At 46.4% G+C, this 24,133-nt stretch overlaps 1 protein-coding gene across 4 annotated transcripts in view; it reads right to left on the minus strand.

The window, feature by feature from the left end:
- The window catches only part of DLGAP2 (DLG associated protein 2), a 634,262-nt gene that overhangs the window by 439,326 nt on the left and 170,803 nt on the right, over positions 1-24,133 (minus strand). For all 4 annotated transcript variants that reach the window (XR_008710212.1, XR_008710210.1, XR_008710213.1 and 1 more), the window contains one exon: positions 10,075-10,129. Coding sequence is in view for 1 of the 4 variants with exons in the window: in XM_055567595.1 (XP_055423570.1) it covers positions 10,075-10,129 (55 nt within the window). In the remaining 3 variants the exon portion in view is untranslated. The remainder of the gene's footprint in view (positions 1-10,074; positions 10,130-24,133) is intronic.

The raw sequence follows: 24,133 nt of genomic DNA on the forward strand, positions 1-24,133 counted from the left end.
AAACTCTCCTGGGTCATGAGGCTGCAGATCATGGGCTGTGTCAGCCCCCACAATTACACGAGCCAAAGTTCCTCACAAGAAATCTAAGTCCTTCTATATAAAGATACATGCATTTATACACACACACCCATCCTCTTGTTCTGTCTCTGGGGAACCCCGGCGGCCACACTTTCAGATGGAGACCACAGGGTTTCTTGTCCTTCACATGGAGAACCCAGAGGTGCCTCAGAGCTGTCTCTGCATCCATCCCTGAGGCCACCTGGTTGCTGGCTCCTGGCCTACCATCCACAGACGGCGTCCTTCCGTCTTCCTACTCACAGTTGAGAGAGCCCACGCTCACCACTCCATGAGCTGTGACTGTCAGCTGACCTGGACCCAGTGGGACACTTAAACACATCGCCCTAACTGAACACCAGGGCCGTCTCCTTGGGGACCCCTTCTGATGTGCACGCACTGCTGTTCATGTCCTCAGGTAATCATCAAGGCAGGCCTGATGCTGTGATTTCATTATACAGAGCTCTCTGCACAGTCCACAGCATCACCGGTCTATTCCAGGAACTGACGGGTCATCCCTCTGGAAGGGAACATTTGTTTGAACGACCCTGGAATCACTTACACACAGCAGCTACACTACTCAGATGTGTGTCCAACAAACCTCAGACCTTTGGCTTTGTGTGTTTAACTTTGGTTGTAAAACCACTCTCTGCAACCTCTCCCCTTAGCTGCTTATGCTTTTCTCCTACGCTACTTCTCCAGTGACAGGACACCAGTCACCAATAAAGGCACACATTCAGTTCAGCTCAATTTAAAATCACTTTTATCAGTGTCCACCGAGTATTTGTGCTGGGGGCACCGAATCAGTAAGAGGCGGTCCTGACCCCAGGGAATCCTACCAACAGACACCTTTAAGAAGATGCATTCAAGTCACCGCTGTGTCCTTCTTATGAAACACCTTAAACATGAGCATCAATGTAAGGAACTGGGTGTAAAGTGGGAAGTTTTCATTCCATTGGGGGTGGACACGAACGAGAAATAAACGGGAGGCTCCCAGGGGCGGGTGTGGCGAATCCGTCCTGGCGTCAGTCTCTCGACGCGTCACCCCAGCTGTCCCCCCAAGATGCACACACAGGACCACCCGGTGCAACCTCCCCCCAGCCCCCAGGACCCAAGGAGGCGCAGCAGGGCCTCAGGAAGCACCCCTTCTTTATCTCTCACTGGCTGTGTCTGAGTCCTCAACACTCTTGCATATTAACTGTAGTTTGTGCCAGGAGGACCGTGCTATAAATCTAGTGTTTGCAGCTCCATTTACGTGTCCCACAAATGCCTGCTTAGCAGTGAAATTGCACTGCTAAATAAGCAAACTCTCAATGAAAACATCGATCACTGTCTTCACCTGGGGCTTCATTCAAACTTTAAAGTGAGGGAACTAAAACACACACTAAAACCACTCCACCTGCATATGGTCTGTGGTTGCAGGTAATGAAAGCACCTCAGACATGCACGCACACACACAATCCTGCACCTATGTATTCAGGCAGAGCTCAGAAATATTTTTTACTAATTTTTAAAACCTGAAAAAAAGATTGTTTTTACCCAAGATGAAATAAACTCATATTTCTTAAAAGCTTTAAACTTTAATATTGAGTATTTTTACAATAAAATGATTTCCTGGCATTATTTTAAAATGTTGTTTTTGGCAAATATTAAAGCTGCCTTTAACCTCAAAACAAGCACTTCTGTGAGGCTGGAGTAACTTCTGGGGCCCCTCCCACACCAGGAACTCAGAGTCCTCCCTTCCTGAGCAGCACCTCCTCTGGGGATACAGGCACCATGACACCCCAGAGGTGGTCACCAGGTCACAGGTCAAAGAACAGAGCAGACTTCTCATCTAAAGTGGCATCTAGCTGGCAACTCTGAGCAGAGATGTCATCTTACCATCTTTCACAAGGGATCATGTGACACCCAAGCCACAGAACCTAATTAAACAGGGAAGGTATAAAAGCCCACTCCTGACAGGTTTCAGACAACTCCATGGACCCTAATTCCTAGTGAAGGCTGATGAGAAATGACCAATGCTCAGAATCTTAAGGGACCCTGACAACCAACGGTAACTGAAGCAGAAGACATTAAGAAGAGGTGGCAAGAATACACAGAATAACAAAAAAGATCTTCACAAGCCAGATAATCACAATGGTGTGATCACTCACCTAGAGCAGACATCCTGGAATGTGAAGTCAAGTGGACCATAGAAAGCATCACTACAAACAAAGCTAGTGAAGGTGATGGAATTCCAGTTGACCTATTTCAAAACCTGAAAGATGATACTGTGAAAGTGCTGCACTCAATATGCCAGCAAATTTGGACAACTCAGCAGTGCCCACAGGACTGGAAACGGTCAGTTTTCATTCCAATCCCAAAGAAAGGCAATGGCAAAGAATGCTCAAACTCCCACACAATTGCACTCATCTCACACGCCAGTAAAGTAATGCTCAAAATTCTCCAAGCCAGGCTTCAGCAATATGTGAACCACGAACTTCCAGATGTTAAAGCTGATTTTAGAAAAGGCAGAGGAACCAGAGATCAAATTGCTAACATCTGCTGGATCATCGAAAAAGCAAGAGAGTTCCAGGAAAACATCTACTGTTTTATTGACTATGCCAAAGCCTTTGACTGTGTGGATCATAATAAACTGTGGAAAATTCTGGAAGAGATGGGAATACCAGACCACCTGACCGCCTCTTGAGAAATCTATATGCAGGTCAGGAAGCAACAGTTAGAACTGGACATGGAACAACAGACTGGTTGCAAATAGGAAAAGGAGTACATCAAGGCTGTATATTGTCACCCTGCTTACTTCTATGCAGAGTACATCATGAGAAACGCTGGGCTGGAATAAGCATAAGCTGGAATCAAGATTGCTGGGAGAAATATTAATAACCTCAGATATGCAGATGACACTACCCTTATGGCAGAAAGTGAAGAGGAACTCGAAAGCCTCTTGATGCAAGTGAAAGAGGAGAGTGAAAAAGTTGGCTTAAAGCTCAACATTCAGAAAACGAAGATCATGGCATCTGGTCCCATCACTTCAAGGCAAATAGATGGGGAAACAGTGGAAACAGTGGCTGACTTTATTTTTTGGGGCTCCAAAATCACTGCAGATGGTGACTGCAGCCATGAAATTAAAAGACGCTTACTCCTTGGAAGGACAGTTATGACCAACCTAGATAGCATATTCAAAAGCAGAGACATTACTTTGCCAACAAAGGTCCGTCTAGTCAAGGCTATGGTTTTTCCAGTGGTCATGTATGGATGTGAGAGTTGGACTGTCAAGAAAGCTGAGTGCCAAAGAATTGATGCTTTTGAACTGTGGTGTTAGAAAAGACTGTTGAGAGTCCCTTGGACTGCAAGGAGATCCAACCAGTCCATCCTAAAGGAGATCAGTCCTGGGTGTTCACTGGAAGGACTGATGTTGAAGCTGAAACTCCAGTACTTTGGCCACCTCATGCGAAGAACTGACTCATTGGAAAAGACCCTGATGCTGGGAGGGGTTGGGGGCAGGAGGAGAAGGGGACAACAGAGGATGAGATGGCTGGATGGCATCACTGACTTGGTGGACATGAGTTTGGGTGAACTCCGGGAGTTGGTGATGGACAGGGAGGCCTGGCATGCTGTGATTCACGGGGTCACAAAGAGTCGGACACAACTGAGCGACTGAACTGAACTGAACTGACAAGCAAAGGATTTTTAAACCAGGAGACTTAAGTCTGACATTTCTGAACATCCCACAAACATGTGTGCACATAGAATACTCGGAGAATTCAGAGGAGACTGAGATTCAAGGTCCAGAAGAGCTTAGAGTTTGAGAGAATTCACTGAGCTTTTAGACGCATCCTGCACCTCACCCTTGGCTGTGCATGTTCTCCATGGCTTCAGACTCAACACTGACCAAGATTTTGTCCCCAGAAGTCAGGACACGGTCACACCATCACTTAACTTGGTAGTTTTATCCACACTGACCAACTTACTACACAAAATAAATGTGTACCTTGTAGATACCATCCTGGGATGATGATAAAGAAAAAGAACAGAGGTGTGGGGAAGGTGTTCTTGGGATGCAGGCTTGTTCTACAGGGAACAGGGCTCCACACGAGGTCCTGGGGTGGATGCCAGCAGGGGGGTGCTCGTCCCCGCCCCCAGTGTGAGCCCTGGGAGCCCCTCAGACAAAGCTGACCGTCCACCTGAAGCTGCAGTCTCAGACCCACACAGCACCTAGGGATAGACAGCCCGTGGCCCAGCCTGCCCCACGAGCTGGGCGCCACTGAGCCCGATGTCAGCTGCCAGGTTCCCCAGGAGACCTTCAGCACAGGCGCTGCTGCAGGACATTCAGACCTGAGCCACAGGCCTTCTGCCTCCACACCAACCCGGCAGAGACCACTGACCTGAGGAAGGCCTCACAGGCCAGGGTGGACAGGGTCCGAGGTCTGCCCTGCACAGAATCACCTGCTCCAGGCGAGCAGGGGCCGAATCCGGGTCCTGGCCTCCCACAGCACTGACCTTCCCACGTGGCGCCAAGATGCCACCAAGCTGTGAGAGCCCTGAGGTTAAGATGAGCCACGTGGTGTAGGACAATTCTGGTACAGGACAAAACTACAGACTCACAGCCTTTCACTCTGGCAGCAGTTAACAAGCATGACGAGTTTTCTCATGAAGCCATTTTCAGTGCACAAAATACAGCCCTTCAAGCACAGGACTGTTTCCGTCTCCTGTCGGTGGATCAGGGTGGCTGGTCATCAAGGCTTGGGCTGGAGGAAGAGCACCATCAGGGCTGAGACACCCGCCTCCTCCCCTGGCGCCCCCAGCTCCGCCTGAGTTATTCTTGGTTTATGAATCACATCATCTGGCACCCCATTCCCACAACCGCCGTTCTTTTTGGAAAGAAAAAAAGGTATTATAAATAATTTCCGTCTCTGGGTAAAGGAAACTCACTTGAAGGATTTGGTCTTCCAAAGACAAGACATCTTATGTTTAACCTAGTAAGTTAAAAGACCATTCACCTGGCATTTCAAAACGCGAGGCCTCCTAGGTAAGTAACTGCTCCACTTCACTGAACATCTTTCCAGCAACAGACCCACCTGATGTGCTCACCCATCTTGCGCTCTGAAGCTCCAGGGGCCCTGCGGGCAGCTTCCCCCACCTCACCCCAAGCCCCTGCATCAGGGTTCCCAGTCCTCAGTATTCTGTGGTTTCACCGTGTTTCACAGGAAGGAGACACTGGGAAGGCTAAAGACTTACTAAAGGTCACAATGGAATCACAAACTGACTCAGTGAAAATCCGCATCTGGGTCTTGGCAAGACCCTCAGCAACCATGTGGCGGTGACGCTGACACGCGGTGCCAGGGCTCATCACTGCTCTGATCTGCAGACAAGGGCACTGTTTCCTATCTCACGAGGAAGCTGGAGGACTTGCCGGAAGGAACATGAGAAAGCCTTACAAACTAGAAACAGCAAAAACACGTGTAACATCCACCATTCACATTGCAGACATCACTGTCTACACAGATCTGAGAACCGCACAAGTCAAGTGGAAGAGAACGAAGCAGGGTTTTGTCTCCACAGACACACTCACTGCCAGACTCTCACCGGACCCGCCACTGGGGACAAGCTTTAAGGCATGTCTGTGGCAGGAAGAGCAGCTCACTCACTGATTTCCCTTCACTTGTCCAACGTGACATTAAAGGCTTTTTATAACCTTCGGCTCAAAAGAAACTTATGGGGTTTAGGACTCACCAGAGCAAACGTTTCCACTATTTTCACCATTACATCCCCTTTGCCTTTGACCTCAATATGCAAACTTCCCAGCAGCTGTCCACACGCCAACAGCCCTGCTTGCAGCTCCACACCATGTAATTGGGTCCAGTGCCCACAGGCGTCCAAACCCTGCCTGATGAAGCACACGGGTTCAGCATCCTAATAGAAATGCAAGAGTGCTTACTCGGCCTATGGAGGCTTCTTAACATTAAGCACCCGTTACAAAGGTGCTTATTTTAACCCCACATTTTATTTTGCCAACACACACAAGGGGACAACCAGCCCCGAGGGGATGGAGGAGCACCTGCTGACCGCATCCTGAATTAACCCCTCAGGAGTCAGACACAGGAGCGAGGGCAAGAGCCAGGAGCACACTGGAGCCAGGCTCACCAGCTCCTGGGGCCTGGGGACGATTAGGTCCCTCCTCAACCCACGTCCAGTACCCAGGTGTGGCATATGCACCCCAAACACGGGCCAGGCTTCCTGCCGCCCTTACACCGGGCACGGGAGGCTGGCAGTAAGCACCAGACAGCACATCACTGGGAGGAACCCAAGGTGAGAGTCAGACTGAGTCTTCGTGGACATCACGCCACAGGTTGCCTAACACAAAGACCAGTGCCACAGAATATATGGAAAGTACTCAAAATCTTTCCACCCAGTTCTTATACACAACTTGGTTCACAATCATTCTGTATTCCCTGTGGAGCTATAAATTCATCTCAAACATCAAATACTGCCACGTGCTTAATCCACTGGATACGTCACTGCTTAGTTGTTATGAAACTGCACAGTTAAGCACTACTGCTGCTTTACTACAAAATCAGCCATTCTCATAACTTCCAGTCATTTGTGCTAGCTGAGCAGGCTGTGTCGTGATAGGTGGGGGGTCGGGGGGTGGGGTGTAAATGCTGTGAGATTGTCAAGCTCAGGGGCAGAGCCCCAGCCCACTGTGTCACCACAGCAAAACAATTTATTAAGCTCACTCCTGCCTGAGTTTGATTTTTCCCAAATGGCACGAAGAGGCCAAAGGAACAGCAAGGACAAACCGATATAGAATCAGACCATCTAAGGCAACTGTCCCCAATCTTTTTGGCACCAGGGATTGGTTTTGTGGAAGACAGTTTTTCCGTGGATGGGGGGAGAGGGTGGGGAATGGTGTGGGGATGATTCAAGTGCATTACATTCATTGTGCATTTTATTTCTATTGTTATTCCATCAGCTCTGCCTCAGGTCCTCTCAGGCATCAGATCCTGGAGGTTGGGGACCCCGGTCCAAGGACCAAGACCAGACCCTTCACTGGTCAAAGGCAGCCTGTCTGGGGCACACACTCAGGACCCATGGTCTCCCCTGTGGAAGGCACAGCTGATGCATCATGTGACGGTGGCTACTTGTAAGTCGTGTACGGACACGTGAGACACGGAGCAGCAGGGGGAAGATGAATCACTTTGCGTTTCACACAGAAGATCCAAGCTCCAACCCACCCACTCAAGAGAAAGTATCTCAGTGCTCATGTTCACCCCGAAGTTGATCTTTCATACAATTTACCACTTGAACCATTTTTGAGTGTTCACTTCCGTGGCATTAAGTACATTCACATTGTTGTGTGACCATAACATATATTTGTATCATCTGCAGAATATTTGTATCATCCCAAGAAGAAGCCCTCTACCTAGGCCAATGATCTTCTTCACCAAAAGTTTGAAAAGTCTTCTATAAAACCACGAAGGTGAAACAAACCATATTCAGGTTCCTAAAGATCCTATTTGCCATTAAGATACAAGAGCAACAACTACTATGTCTCAGCCTGAAAAAATTTCCAAACATTTCCTACATAATTAAGAAACTTAATTAGACATATTAGATTGAATTGTGTAGGAAAAAATAGAATTCTCAAATCTTTCGCTTCCAAAAGCTACAATTTCAGCCAACTCCTCTTTCATTCCACTTGACATGATTCTTTCCCATTTCCACACCTAAGTTCACAGCCTCAGGTCCTCAGCACTGACTTCAAAGAGAAACACTCAATCATGTAAACATATTTTCACGGAAACTGCCCACAAATGGCCTCAACACTCAAGTCACAGTGGAAAGGAAGCTTTCTTAGTTCTAGAGGTTGGCTACTTGGATTCTTATAAAAAGCAAAGCAAGCATCTCAAACTGGAAATATTTTCTGTATTAACTTGAAACTTTTTATATAATGAACTGTCTAAAAATATAGGAAACTCACCTCAATATTTAAAATCCATTTAGATTCCCACAGAACAGTACTTTTTATTAATTCTATCACTATTCTTTTTTGCATCTCAGAATCAACAATGACTCACCTGGAAGAGAAAAACTAATCTGGAAACTGAATTGCACCTTAAACTGTGTTGTACTCACTGCTGTCAATGGACACTGCTTGCAAAATCTTTGTTTCTTTGCACGTGACTAGTTCACATTTTTCATTACTAACCAAGACCTTCAGGAAGCAGAAACAGGCTCAATAAATATTCAACCATTATTTGTGCTCTAAAGATCACAGCCACTTACTGATAGACTGTGACAAGGCTCCCAAGGGACTGCTATGTGGACCAACGCCTCACATTTGGGAGCCTGCTTACTGGAGAACTCCATCAACCACTGTGAATGGACTATCTTCCCTAAATTCTATCATATACTTTTTCAAATAGCCCCTCAATTTGTGTGAATTGCTATCAGTGATGTAGAAACTACTTCTACGTATCAGTGAAGAACCTCCTTTTCCGGAAGGCTAACACATATTGATAATTTATAATGGAAGGGAACCACCTATCACTTTTCCCTCATGAGAAGTCAGATATTGTGGACTCAGATATTATTCCCTCCTCTTTCTGCTCCCATTACCTTCTCCTTAGAACCCTTACCTAAGATTGTGCAAGGAACCAAAGAGTTACAAGATTTCATAGATAAATGTAATCATACCTTGAGAGAACATTCAGTTGCTAACACCATTGCTGCAAATAAGTTAATGAGTGTAGGAGCTGATGTACAAAAACATATTTCTCATTAAAAAAAAAGATCTAACCATGTTCTAAACAAACTTCCCCGTAAGCAGTAAATTTGCTCCAATTTTCAGATAAGATGTAATTGATTGGACAAAACCAAAACAGAGACAGGTCTATGACCTTTTTCAAAAATTATAATTAGTAATATCTATTCATATCATAAGTTTAAAAAATGAAGATCTTATTTTTCCAGAATACTCAGGATTTTACACTGGAAGGCACAGTATAAACAATGCCTTGTCATGTACCAATGAGACCCCATTAAACATAACCTCCAGTCACGACACTATTTTTGATAAAAGTAGAGAAAATCCCAGTGGATTACACTCTTCTAATCATCATGGAAGAGTACATTAGGATTCATTTTGTTCAATTAGAAAATACACGAGGAAGTATCAGAAGCCTGTTTCATATCCAACAAGAGTATCCCAGACGCAGACAGACAAACTGATTCTGGAAATGAATAAACTCTAATAAAACCCTGTGCACAAAAGAACCAGCATCTACCTTTTCCTCAGGACTTGAGTCTCTGAATTAAATGCTGGAAATTAGAAGCACAGGAGAGTGACTGAGATGCAGACCTGCAGGATAACACTCCATGTCAATTATTTTCTTTGTTTAAATTTAAAACAAAAAGTTCCAAAGGATTTTTTTTCAGGCTTTTCCCTCCATCATATTTCCTTAAAAGCAATGCAGACTACCTTAATTACAACTGCCAGCCACATACGTCTGTGCGACAACAAGAAACCACAGGGTCATAGCATCTCCCGCTCTAAGACATGTATACTGTTGTTTTATTCACAAAGATCCTCAAGGTTTTAAGAACATAACAACTAGCCAGTCCTACCCTGAGAGCAAGGAAAGCCTCGACAGCAAGAAGACTCTAAAGCCATTCCATGCTAACCAACAATGGTGGCTTGCCTTAATAAATATCATCCACAAAAGAAACAACTGAAATTAATACTAATATATTCAACTTTATAAGACAATTGGCTTCCTTAAAAATTCAAGGCAACAATCATCTATTTCCTTTATCAAATAAAAACAAATCTCTGAGTTCTGGTCATAACTCACTATAGAACCGAATCATTCTTTTTTTTTTTTTTTTTTTGTTTGTTTCAGTCAATATATGAAATAGCTACCTTTAAAAAATCAAGATATCTAATTTTGCAATCATATTTCTCAGTTTTGCACAGATATAGAACCAATAATCTCAAATCAGAAGAACAAATGCATTTACCTGTGTTCCTGTCTGGTAAGATACAGCAATGCTTCTGTAGAATGCCGGGCAAAACCTGTTTCAGAACAAATAAATAAAAGACATGTGGTTATCATTCAGGTAGAGAAAGGCATCTAATCAACCGTTGCAAATGTTTTTCTAAGGTCGTTTGATGCTGCATAGTCATCACGCCCAGAATGATCTAACAAATTAAACAGTACTGAAAAATTCTGATGACATACATTTTTCATTAAAAAGGTTAATCAGGTAAGTGTACTGATTATATATGCTGCTCCTAGGATGGTAATGCAATTCTGTTTAATGTATGTTTCTAATGGGTCCTCCAAGTGCCTTGAAAGCTGCACTCAGGGGGCTCCTACACTAAGGCAAATGGCCCACCAATTTTGTGATGGCTTTCAAAATATGAGATGCAATTAGAGCCTGAAAATGAAGCGTGTTGGGGCGGAACCTTGAGTCTATCTTCTAGGATCTAAGTCGAGAAGCCTTTATCATGAATGAGTCACAAGAAAATGTGAAAGAAGAGCCTGTGTTTACCTGCACAGTTTGGTAGTAAAAGGTGCAGGAAATACCTTGTTTGATAAGCAAAAGGAAGCTTAAAGTCATGCAAAGGCTTTCCCAAGAGGCTACAGCAACATAAGGCAACCGCAAAGCACAGACGTAAACAGAACTTGGGACTGAAGAGATCTCTCTGGGAAATTTATGATTATACTTTCTCAACTCAGTTAGGGCAAAAGCTGAACTTCTGTCTTAAATCATCCACCAATGAGGCTGCAACCATTCCTCAACCCTCCTCCCTGATTACAAATCCTCAGCATCCTCAGCCAAGAAGCAAGTCATTCAGCCAGCGGAGGGGGACCAGGGGTGCTGTAAAGACAGAGCGCTGCCCTCGACCAGCTCAGGGTCCAGCTGAGCAAACAACAGACTTGAGCAGATATTATCAATGTTCACAGCAGTTTTCCTTTGGAACAATGGCTCCCTTCCCATCCATGCCCTTATGATGCCTTTAAGTTGGGGCAATTCTGCATATGATACAGCCCACATGCAGGACGAAAACGCATGTGATCATGAGAAAGTTCTGCCAGGTCCTGCAGTTAAAGTCACTTGACCACAAAAGCCTCTCGTGTTCCTTCTGCCTGTGAACACCCAGAGGGGAAAGTGCTAGCCTGATCCATCAAAACATTCACCTAATGGGTGTCCCTGTGTGCATCTCTGTCTCAGGGGACAGTTGAAAGCACTGTTGCCAGGCTACTCTTCTAAGGAATTACTGCCAACAGATAAGCCACAGAAATGTGCAAAACAAGATGTCAGGGGATCCCTGGTGCCTGTCCTCAGGGCCAAACTGGTATCACTGACTTTTCCCAGGAATACACCTTGAAGAAGTGGACACAGTACCTGAAGATCAGGTCACAGCCTGTGACCTGCCACCACTGCCACGTGACCACAATGCTGTCCCCATGAGAGCTGATGGAGTGACACTGGGGGCTTTGGAGGGGGGTGTGGGGTAAACAGGAGGCACACATGGGGCAGGCAGGACACTGACTCACACTGTGGAGAGAGGAAGGGGGACGCAGGTGCTAAGGTGGTTGTCTAGTCAGCACTAACTAGTCCAGCACTACCTAGTCATGCACTAACCAGGATAGCACACCATCCCAGCACTAACTAGCCAAGCAATACCTGAAAGTACTAGTTGCTCGGTCATGTCTGACTTTTTGCGACCCCATGGACTATGGCCTGCCAGGGACCTCTGTCCATGGACTTCTCCAGGCAAGAATACTGGAGTGGCAAGAATCCCATTCCAGTATTCCATCCCAATGAGGGAATCCCCATGCCCTTCTCCAGGGGATCTTCCTAACCCAGGGACCGAATCTAGGTCTCTGGCATTGCAGGCAGATTCTTTACTGTATGAACCACCAGGCAAACCCTCAGTACTCAGTCGTGTCCGACTCTTTGTGACCTCAATGACTGAGGCACCCCAGGCTTCCCTGACCATCATCAATTTCAGAGCCTGCTCAAACTCATGTCCATCGAGTCAGTGACGCCATCCAACCATCTTGTCCTCTGTCATCCCTTTCTCCTCCTGCCTTCAATTTTTCCCAGCATCAGCGTCTTTTCCAATGAGTTAGCTCTTCACATCTGGGGGCCAAAGTACTGGAGTCTCAGCTTCAGAATAAGTCCTTCTGAAGAATATTCAGGACTGATTTTGATTTCCTTTAGGATTGACTGGTTTGATATCCTTGTAGTCCAAGGGATTCTCAAGAGTTTTCTTCAACACCACAGTTCAAAAGCATCAATTCTTTAGTGCTCAGCTTTCTTTATGGCCCAACTCTCAGATTGGTACATGACTACAGGAAAAACTACAGCTTTGACTATACGGACCTTTGCTGCCAAAGTAACATCTCTGCTTTTTAATATGCTGCCTAGGTTTGTCACAGCTTTTCTTCCAAGGAGCAAGTGTCTTTTAATTTCATGGCTGCAGTCACCATCTGCAGTGATTTTGGAGTCCCCAAAAATGAAGTCTCTCACTGTTTCCATTGTTTCCCCATCTACTTGCCATGAAGTGATGGGATCGGATACCATGATCTTAGTTTTTTGAATGCTGAGTTTTAAACCAGCTTTTTCACTCTCCTCTTTCACTTTCATTAAACACCAATACAGTATACTAACACATATATATGGAATTTAGAAAGATGGTAATGATCACCCTGTATGCGAGACAGCAAAAGAGACACAGATGTATAGAACAGTCTTTTGGACTCTGTGGGAGAGGGTGAGGGTGGGATGGTTTGGGAGAACAGCATTGAAACATGTATAATACCATATGTGAAACAAATCGCCAGTCCAGGTTCGATGTACGATACAGGATGCTCGGGGCTGGTGCACTGGGATAACCCAGAGAGATGGTATGGGGAGGGAGGTGGGAGGGGGGTTCAGGATGGGGAACACATGTACACCCATGGCAGATTCATGTTGATGTATGGCAAAACCAATACAATATTGTAAAGTAATTAGCCTCCAATTAAAATAAATAAATTTATATTAAAAAAAAAACTAAAAAAAAAAAGAAAGCTTTTTAGTTCTTGTTTTCTGCCATAAGGGTGGTGTTATCTGCATATCTGAGGCTGTTGATATTTCTCCCAGCAATCTTGATTCCAGATTGTGCTTCATCCAGCCCAGCGTTTCACATAATATATTCTGCATATAAGCTAAATAAGCAGGGTGACAATATACAGCCTTGACAGACTCCTTTCCCAATTTAGAACCAGTCTGTTGTTCCATGTCCGGTTCTAACTGCTGCTTCTTGAGCTGCATACATGGAGGCAGGTCAGGTGGCCTGGTTTTCCCATCTCTTGAAGAATTTTCCAGTTTGTTGTGATCCACACAGTCAAAGGCTTTAGCATAGTCAGTGAAGCAGAAGTAGATGTTTTCATGGAATTCTCTTGCTTTTTCTATGATCCAACAGATGGTGGCAAGTTGATCTCTGGTTCCCCTGCCTTTTCTAAATCCAGCCTGAACATCTGGAAGTTCTCGGTTCATGTACTGCTGGTTCACGTACCAGTCCCATCACTTCATGGAAAATAGACAGGGAAGCAATGGAAACAATGACAGTGACTAGGGAAGCCCTAGTCCAGCACCTTCAGCCCAGCACTAACCAACCCACCACTAACTAGGTTAACACTAACTAGCCAAGTATGACTAGCTCAGCACTAAGCAGCCCAGCACTATCCACCCCAGCACTAAGCAGCCCAGCACTAACTAGATTAGCACTAGTCAAGCATGACTAGCCCAGCACTAACCACTCCAGCCTATCTAGTCTAGCACTAAGCAGCCCAGCACTATCCACCCCAGCACTAACCAGCCCAGCACTAACTAGCTAGCTCCACAGCATTCTCCATCATGCAGCACCAGCTGAGTGCATGGTCAGGGCACTTCCCAGTCTTCAGGGAACCACTGTCCAAAATGGGGGCACCTGGGATGCCCTTCGGTGACCTCTGCACCCTCAGGACTCTGGTCAGAAGTGCCATCTTTTCTCCTCAATGCCCTTTCTCCAGGGGTGAACCCCTGAACTCAGCCTCCGAGGCCCAGCCCCACCCTGCTCCCTAGCCCAGGCAGACCGTGCTCAGCCCAACCTGTGTGTCCGCCTTTGCTCAGAGGCGCCCTTGTGACCTGCTCTGTGCAGGGGTGATTGTGACTGTTATACACACCTTGACCAAGCCTGAATTGTCCACATTAAATATCCACTCCAGGTGTTTCTGGGTGAAGCCAGCTTGACTTGGTGGACTCAGTAAAGCAGGTCACCCTCTCCAGTGCAGGAGCCTCCTCCAATTCCAGAGGACCTGGACTCAAGAGGAGGCGGCAGGAATCTGTGGCCCCCAGGACCAGCCATCCTTGTCCTCATGGGGAGTTCAGCTCAGTGGGGAGCTCCCCTGGGCACCTTCTATCAGAGACTCTATTTTTTGGTGGAGGCAAACAGAATGTGACTCTCATTACAAGGTCACCCTGAGGCCTCCCTCTTCCTGGCAGTGAGAATCTGAACATGAATCCCTCCCCCTAAATGGAGCTCAGAACCAGCCTCCGACAGCCATAGTGTGTGATGTGGTCTCCAGGATTTAGAAGAATGCCCACCCTGACTTCAAGCCTCATACCATCATTCAATTCTGAATGTCAAGCACAGGACGTCCTTTATTATCATGTCCTGTGTCTGCAGGGGGGAAGCCACATGTAGGAGTCCCAAACACACATTCACACACACAAACACGCACACACATGCACTTTGTCTAAATTATTGTCCCCATTAAAATTGGAAAAGGACCAAAGGACTGGTCCAGTGTCCAGTGGCCCAGTGGTCAAGACGCTGTGCTTCCACTGCAGGGGGCACTGTTTGATCCCTGGTCAGGGAACAAGGATCCCACACTCTGCAAGGTACAGCCAGAAAAAAAGAAAAAGTAATTGCTGAAAATGACCAGGATTCCATTCTTATCAAAGAGACCATTTAACTTTTTACAGAACATTCATCTGAGCCTAAAAATAGCAGGAATTGGCACAGAATGAGTTTGGACTGACTGTTTCACAGCCCTAGCATCACATTAGGTTTTTCTACATTTCAGAAACTGTTAGTTGTGGAGGTTAAGAACTAATTAAGAACTTATATTCATAAAAACAGACTTAAAAAGGCATGACAATTTAAATGATGAGAAGAAACACCATTTCTAACTTTTTAAACGTGCTTCCCTGGTGGCTAACAGATGCTCAAATTTAAGATCCTGTAACCTGACCACTAGTGGGCTGTCCATCTTGATGTGGGCTCGTCTGGCTCCAGAGAATTCAGTTCAGAGAAGTAAAAGGAACTGGAGTTCACTAACATTTTTAAATGCTCTGGGAGCTTCAAACAGCTCCATTGTGCTTGTGAAACTAATGGTAATTGCTTTCTTTGAAAATCTAGAATGTTCAACATTCGACATTATAAAATAAGTAACTCACGCTTACCTGTCTCCTTCCTGCCCCTTCCTCAGAGTGTGTGAACTGGAACCCGAGGTCTCCCTCCCAGGACCCCGCCCCATCCACTCTGCTCAGGGGTACCCAACTGGGAACACAAAGGTCAGGTCTCCCCCTGAACCCGCCCCGCCTCCCAGGCCAGGCCCCTCTGCACTCTGCTGGCTGCAGGTCCTGCCCCGCCTCCCAGCCTCCCGGTCTGCAGGTGTCTCCCCGGCAATCTTCACTGGGCCCTGGACGGATACCCCATAAGCCTCCTCCTCCCGGGACTTCAGAGCCCCATCACTGCCTCCGTGCTGTCACCCCAAACGCCCAGCGGGGACTCAGAATCAGCATGATGGGCCCTTCCCAACCACACCTGCACCTGCAGACCTCAAGTGTCTGCACGCCGCCTCCACCTGTTCAATGAGAACACAGGGCCCCCACTCCACTGCTGGGTCCACGGCTGCATCCCGCCCCCAGAGCCGCGGGTGGCACATGGGGTGGGGGTCCTGAATCTGTTGAAATGATTACAGATTAACACACATGAAAGTGAGTCTTAAGTATTTTGTAGATCCTACGGCCTTTTAACAAATAAAAGCTCCTTCTTAGAGAGGAGGGACTTGTGTGTCTGAGACATGGGGTTCTTGACACCTGTGGTCCCTGCACAACCCTCCCTAAGATGAACCCCAAGGGCTATGTGTAAGAGGCAGGAACAGGGACCAAGAACACATGAGGGTTAAACATGAGGTCACCACAATCCAATGGTGGGGCTGTGTGCCTGCCCCTCGCCATCTGAGTAAGCCCCCTGAGGTTATGTGAGGCTCCTTGTGTTGCCCCAGTTCAAAGGTGCTGAACCTGAGGGTCCAAGGGCTGAGGGAGGCTGAGCTCAGGCCCCACTGATGGTGCTGCACATGCCTGCCAGGGAGCTGAGCTCAGTGGATGATTCCCCCTTGAAGCCCATGATCAGCACACTCCCAGAATCTCAATAACACACAAAGTGCAGTTGCTGTTGAGTAACAGAGAGTCCCTGCATATCCCACTCACTTGTCTGTCGGGACTGGGGCACACAAAGAGCCCTCACCACTCAGGCTAGGCTGCTGAGGCCCCGGGGATGGAAGCCCAGGGTGCCAGCATAAGGCGAGCTGTTTCCATGGCACGTTGAGGGCACAGAGCTCAGTCCCTCAGCTGCCCCTGCATTGGGGAGGGCAGCCCACTTGGGCTAGTGGTCAGGGGGTGAGAACCACCCTGACCATGGCCTCACCTTGACTTCTGCTGCACCTTCAAAACTTCTGTCGGATCATGGGAACCCAGACCCTCCTGGGAGGCTGGAACCTTCCCTGGCTTCGTCAGCTGCCCCAGACACGGGTGAAGCGGCCAGCAGGGCAGCCCTGGGCCAAAGGGAGGGAGATCCTGAGGGAGGCAGGTGCCCCAGAGCTGGCTAGCTCCTGGCACAGGTAGGCTCCCTCACCGTCCAGAGCAGGCAGAGTAGCCCCCAGGGTCACAGACACAGACCACAGGGCCCTGGGCTCCATCAGGAAACCATAGCCTCCTCCAGCGGGACTGGCCTCCACTCAGGAGGGCTGTGGTCCCCAGGCTCCAGGCAACCCTGCGGGGCCCCTGGGGCTAGGTTTACCTCTATCCTCTCCTTTCACAACACATCTCCCCTACTTTTCTACTGTTGACAAAGATGCATACTGGTCCCATCTATTTAATCAAATGAAATTAAATTTATTTTCAGCATAAAAAAATTCAAGTGCACAGACCATGTGTAACTGAGATAAATTACAAGTGCACATTCATTTAATCAATGGCCTTGGCCGGGTCAAGAGGCACGAAACCATCTTTCAGGACTGTTCCAGATGGAGATAAACACTGTGTGGTCAGGTTCTTCAGGGAAGCAGACCAGCTGGGTAACAGGAGGTACACACCGTGTCAGTATACGAACATATAATGTATGTCTACCAGCTTCTGCAATCCCATGGCTGAGTCCTCATATAAACCCACTGTTCTCCTGCTTTGAATGACACAGCATGAACATGGTGACAAGGCTCTGAGTTCCTGCTCTTGGTACTTTGGGTTCATTTCTCAACTGTACAGCAGTTCTATTCTTAATTTTTATTGCAGTATAGTTGCTTTACAACATTGTATTAGCTTCTACTGCACAGCAAAATAAATGTCATATGTATACATATGTCCCCTTCCCTTTTGGGTTTCCCTCCCATTTAAGGCTTTCCAGGTGGTGTTAGTGGTAAAGAATCCACCTGCCAATGCAGAACACACAGAAGAGCAGGTTCAATCCCTGGGTCAGGAAGATGCCCTGGAGGAGGAAATGACAATCCACTCCAGTATTCTAGCCTGGGAAACCCCATGGACAGAGGAGCCTGGTGGGCTCTAGTCCATAGAGTCACGAAGAGTTGGACATGACTGAGCACGCACGCATACCCATTTATAAAGGTCCTTATTTGCAACAGAGACACCAACGGAGAGAACTGCAAGGACAGCAAGGGGTTAAGGCGGGGTAGAGGAATCCAGGAGACTGGGACTGACACATACAGGCGGCTGACACCATGCACAGAGCAGACAGAGGGGAGAACGCCGTACAGCACAGGGAGCTCTGTCTGTGCTCTGGGGAGGTCTGATTCTCCATCTGATCCCACAAGCGGCTGCACCAGCTGACCCTCCCACACCAGTGCACAAAGGTCCTGCTGCTCCACGTTCGCAGCAGTGCCCGCCAGGCTCCAGTTTTCTGACAGGGGCCTCCTCTCTCAAACGTTGTGGATGCCCTGTCACATGACGGCGCCACCATGGCCAGCTCAGAGTTTCAGAAGGTCCCCCCAACCCCCAGTCTGGCCCCTAGCAGAACCGCTGGAGTTCTTCCCATCCTTCCCCAGCCTTGAGGTTGACCGTGGGCGTGAAGCTCCTTGTCCCAGGATGTGTTTCATGACTCCCTCTGTGAAAGGTCCGTCTGTCCCACATCCAGTTTCATCACGGGGAGCCTCCTCTGCCTCATTCTTATAGCCCAGGGATTAACCGAGTCAGAATAAAACTCCCTCTGGAATCCTAGATGGGAGTTGTTCAGACAGCACCTCCATACATATGAAAACTGAAACATTAAAATAATAAACTTCAGTTTTTTAACACATGAGCAAGCCAGTTTTCATCAGTATGGACCCTGAAGCCCCCAGGTATATTTTGGGTTTACTGAGGAAAAACTGACCAATTAGATTGTAATATGTTTAAAGCATAAACATGATGAGTTGATACACGTGTACAATGTGAGATGATCACCATCAAGTTCATGAACACGTCCCTCAGCTCACAGAGGTGACGCTTGCATTTGTGTGCCTGTGAATGTGTTGATAACGTACGGGACCTACTCTCAGCATCTTTAAAGGACACAACACAAAACTGCTAACTGCAGTCACTATGCTGTACGTTGGGTCCCCCAGACTTGTACTCATCTTACGGCTGGAAGTTTCTGCCCTCTGATCAAGGTCTCACATCACCCCTTCCCCAGCCTCAGGTAATCATCATCAGGTAAGCTGAGATTATTCTACTCTCAGCTTCAATGACATAAGCATATGTGTGTGTTTGTTTCTACGTAAAAGTTGTTGTACCACACAGTATTTATCTCTGTCTGGCTTATTTCACTTAGAAAAGCATCCACCAGGTTCATCCACGTCATCAAAAATGGCAGGACATCCCCAATCTCACATTTTCCTTATCCGTTCATCTGTCTTCAAACACTTAAGATTACTTCTACGTCTTGGTTCCTGTGACTAAAGCAATGAGCATGCAGAGAAGATCCCTCCTTCAAGCTACTGATGTCATTTCCTTTGGATGCATACCCAGAATAGGGCGGCTGGACCATATGGTGGTTCTATATTTAATTTTTTGAGGAACCTCCATACTGGATGTACGAATTTATATTTTCACCAACAGTGTACCAGAGTTTCCTTTTCTCCAACAAATGAACTGATTAAAAAATAAGCAAAAAAACAGACATTTTTCCAAAGAAGACATGCAGGTGGCCAAAGGCACGAGAAGATGCTCAACACTGCTAATCATCAGGGCAATGCAAATCACACCACAATGCGGTGTCACCTCACACCTGTCAGAATGGCCATCATCAAAAAGACAAGAAGAAACTAGTGTTGTTGAGGACGTGGAGAAACACATCCCTTCAAGCCACCATCAGCCAGCACACCATCCACCCGGGACTCCATGCACCTTCAGTAACAAGATTAAGAGTGGATCCTGAGCCCAGTTAATAACAACTATCTGCTGAAGGCTCCAGAATTAAAAGATGAGACTCCTCCCCTCCACCCTCCAACTACAATCCTAACATGTTTTCCTGGAAACGCAGGCTCCCTCTCACTGCCCAGCAGCTTCGAGAGCCTCGCAAACCACCACCTTACCTGCCCCCCTGACCCCCCAGCCCACCTCTGTCCCTCTCTCAGCAAGTGCAGAGCCAGCCTCAGGGGCTCCAGAACTTCATGACCCCAACGAGAGGTCCCTTGACCTCTGTGACATCAGAGGTGCATCCCACGTGCCTGACTCTGCACCCCCAATGTGTCAACTCCACATTCTCCTAAAAGGATCTGTGTCCACTGATTTCCCATCTCTGCCCACAAATTCAATCTGCCCCCACTGCTGAGTTTTTCACAGGAGCGTTTAAACATACTCAGGTCTCTCCATCATTAAAAATGAGATTGACTGCCAGCATGACAGTACAAAAACCCCACTCCCTGCTCCCAGGGAATATGGTGAAGATTATAGCAAAAAAAAAAAAAAAAAAAAAACAACCCATTTCAGCCTCTGGAAGTGCTCCTAAGGACAAACAGATAGTGAAGAAAATCTCCAGAAAGTCTACAGAAATTTGGGGAAAAGATGAGAGCTGGTGGTACTGGAACCTAGTTTGCTCCCACTCACCCTGTGCCCCCAGCTCAGCTCAGCAAGGCTGGGCCTGCACTAGGAGGGCAGGCAGACCAGGCTCCCTCCTGCACCCCTCCCAGACCCAGGGCTTTCCCCCAGGAGAGAAGGGTTTCCAGCCCTGGCTGCCAGCTGAACACCTGGGGACTTGGGCCCTGCCATTCCCTAGGCCCAAGCATGGCACCTGGGCTTTTCCCAGTGGACAGGGGGCTGAGAACAGGGGGCCCTGACTGCTCTGCCCGCTGCAACGTGCTGGATGCACATAGGGACCCTGTGCTGCTGTTCAGATCCTGGGGTAGGGAGTTGTGCTGCTGGCAGAGAAGTCTGCCTTTGTCCCAACTCCCAGCTCCAGAGTCCCACCTCAGAGATTCTATCTGGGGCAGAAGGAAAGGATAGCTTCCAGGCTCTTCTCCCCAAACCTGACTTCTCCTGCACAGAGCAGGAAGAAGCCTTTCATCCTGAGGGCGCTTTTGGGAGCAGAGGGCTGCAGTGAAAGGCCATCCCACACAAGCTAAGCTGTCGTGACTACTTTACAGGGGAGAACCAGGAACAGGAAGCCAGGAGGAACCCACGTGGGGTCCAAACAAAGATCAGAGCCTTGGAGACTTTTCCCTCAAAGGAGCCAAAATCTGACTGATTCATTCTTAGAGCAATTCATGCCCCAGAGCACAGTTTAAAACAATAGAGAAATCTTCCCACGAGAGAAGAGTCGTGGAGTTTAACAGATGGAGGTGGGCAGGAAAGAGGAGGGGACGCCTGCCAACCACCACCCCCTCCAATCAGGGCGATGTGGGCACACCCAGAGCTGTACATCCTTGAGGAACAGCACCTGACATTCAACCTGGAGGGTGGAGACAGATGTCACTAAAATGATCCAGCCAGACGTTAAACAAATAAGCAAACAAACAACAAGAAGCCTAGACGGAGGGGGCTGGTGCTGATAGTTGCTATTAATACATTATTAAAATGTAGTTATCAGTAAGTTGCAGAACATGCAAAGAAACAGGAAAGTATGAGCCATACATCCAAACAAAAGCAAGCAACAGAAACCATCTAGAATAGGGACCAGTGATCAGACTTATCAGAAAAATACTTCAAAGCAGCCATAAACCTGCTCACAGAACTGATGGAAACCATGGTGGCAGAAGTAAAGTAGAGGACAATGTTGATAAACAAACATATATTAATACAGGGATAGAAATTACTCAAAGAAATGGAAAATTTGGTGTCAAAAGTAAACTAGCTAAAATGGAAACTCACTTAAAGGGCTCAACACTAGATCTGCACTAAGAGAAGAAAGAATGAATGAACCTGAAAAAGACTGATAGAGGTTATGCTGAAGAAAAGACAGCAAACAGAATGAAGAAACATGAAGAGAGCCTCAGAACAGCCCCTCCCACCACAAAAGAAATGACTAAAAACATGTAGTGAAAAACATTAAAGAATCAAAATGCAACATCAAAAATATTCACACATGTGTGCTCAGTCAGTCATTCCTGACTCTGCGGCCCCATGGACTGTTACCCACTAGGTTCTTCTGTCCACGGGATTTCTCAGGCAAGAATACTGAAGTAGGTTGCCATTCCCTTCTCCAGGGGATCTCCCCGAACCAGGGATCGAACTCAAGTCTTCTGTGTCTCCTGCACTGCGGGCATATTCTTCACTGCTGAGCCACTGGGGAAGCCTTAAAAAGATATTCAGTTCATGCAAAAAAAGTGGTAAGGAAGAATAACGAAATGAAGACAAATGAAACTGAGATAAATGGAACATAAAAAGTAAAACAGCAGTTATAACTCCAACTATATCGTTAACACTAAACGTGCATAGATTAAACAATCACATCAAAGGGATAGAGTGTCAGAATGGATTAAAAAAGAAAACATGCTCTAACTCTATGCTGTCTAGAAGAAACATACTATATGTTAAAAAATACAAATAGATTTAAAGTAATAGGATAAAAAAAGACACCTTGCAAACTGCAACATAGGAAAGCTAGAGCAGGGGACTTCGGTGGCAATTCAGTGATTAAGAATCCACCTTTCAACACAGAGGATGCAGGTTCAATCCCTGGTTGGGGAACTAAGATCCCACATACCACAAGGCAACTAAGCTTGTGAGCAACAACTACTGAGCCCGCACACTGCAGCTGGAGAGAAGCCTGTCACCTCAGTGACGAAGCTCGTGTGCCACGACTAAGACCTGACGCAGCCACAATCAAGCAAAGAGCATCTAAGAGAGAGCTATGCACCAGCGCTACCAGACAAAGGACGGAAATAAAAGGTGCTACGTTACATTACGTTAAGTCACTTCAGTCGTGTCTGACTCTGTGTGAGCCCATAGACGGCAGGCCACCAGGCTCCCCCGTCCCTGGGATTCTCCAGGCAAGAACACTAGAGTGGGTTGCCATTTCCTTCTCCAATGCATGAAAGTGAAAAGTGAAAGTGAAGTTGCTCAGTCGTGTCCGACTCTTAGCAACCCCATGGACTGCAGCCCACCAGGCTCCTCTGTCCATGGGATTTTCCAGGCAAGAGTACTGGAGTGGGGTGCCATTGTGCTACTAGACATAAAAGAAGACAGTTTATATTGACAAAATTGCAATCCCTCAGAACATATGACAGTAGTAAGTATGTATGCACCTTAATTACAGAACACCAGAGTACATGAATCAAAGACTGTCAGAAATGAAGTGAGGTATCCAACAATAATAGCTGAAGATGTCAAAACCTCATTTCCAATAACAGGTAGAACAACCAGGCACAAGATCAACAGTATAGAATCCTCGAGCAGCTCTATACATCAACTAGACCTAACATACATCTACAAAACATTCCCTCACCAACAGCATCAAAGTACTCAGTTTTCTCAAGCACACCTGCAACACGCACCAGAACAGACCACATAATACTCCATAGAAAAAGTTAAACAAATTTAAAAGGAGAGTGCTAACACAAATTATGTTCTCTGATCATAATGAAATGGGATGAGATATCAATAACGGGAAAGAAATGGGGAAACTGACAAGTATGTGCAAATTAAACAAAGCATTCCTAAATAACCAATGGGGCAAAGAACAAATCAAAAAGAAAATCAGGAAATATGTTGGGAGTAATGAAAACGAAGACTGCTAAAGGAATACTTAGAGGAAAACGTATAGCTACAAATGCTTTTATTAAGAAAGAAGACAGGTCTCAAATAAGCTACACTTTCAGCTTAAGACACTGGGAAAAGAAGAACAAAGTGAACACAAAGGAAGAAAATAATAAAGATTAAAGCAGAAACTTGTGTAATAGAAAACATAAAAACAAAAGGGAAAAATGAAATCTGAAGTGATCAATGAAACAAGCCTTTAGTTAGAACAATCAAGAAAAAAGGGAAAGTTCAAATGACCTTTAGGATCAGGAATGAAACAGTGGATGTTATATAAACTTTACAGGGGGAAAGGATTAAGGACTAAAAAAGAAAACTATGAACAACCTGCATCAACAAATTAGATAACTTAGATGAAATAGACAAATTCCTCAAATGACACAAACTACCAAAACTCACTCAAGAAAAAAAAGACAATCTGAACAGACCTACAGTAAGAGAAGACAATGAACCAGTAAACAAAACATGTTCACAAAAAAAGCTCAAACCCAAATAGCTTCTCCACCAA

This window comes from Bubalus kerabau, chromosome 2 (genome assembly GCF_029407905.1).
Source record: "Bubalus kerabau isolate K-KA32 ecotype Philippines breed swamp buffalo chromosome 2, PCC_UOA_SB_1v2, whole genome shotgun sequence".
Classification (NCBI taxonomy): domain Eukaryota; kingdom Metazoa; phylum Chordata; class Mammalia; order Artiodactyla; family Bovidae; genus Bubalus; species Bubalus kerabau.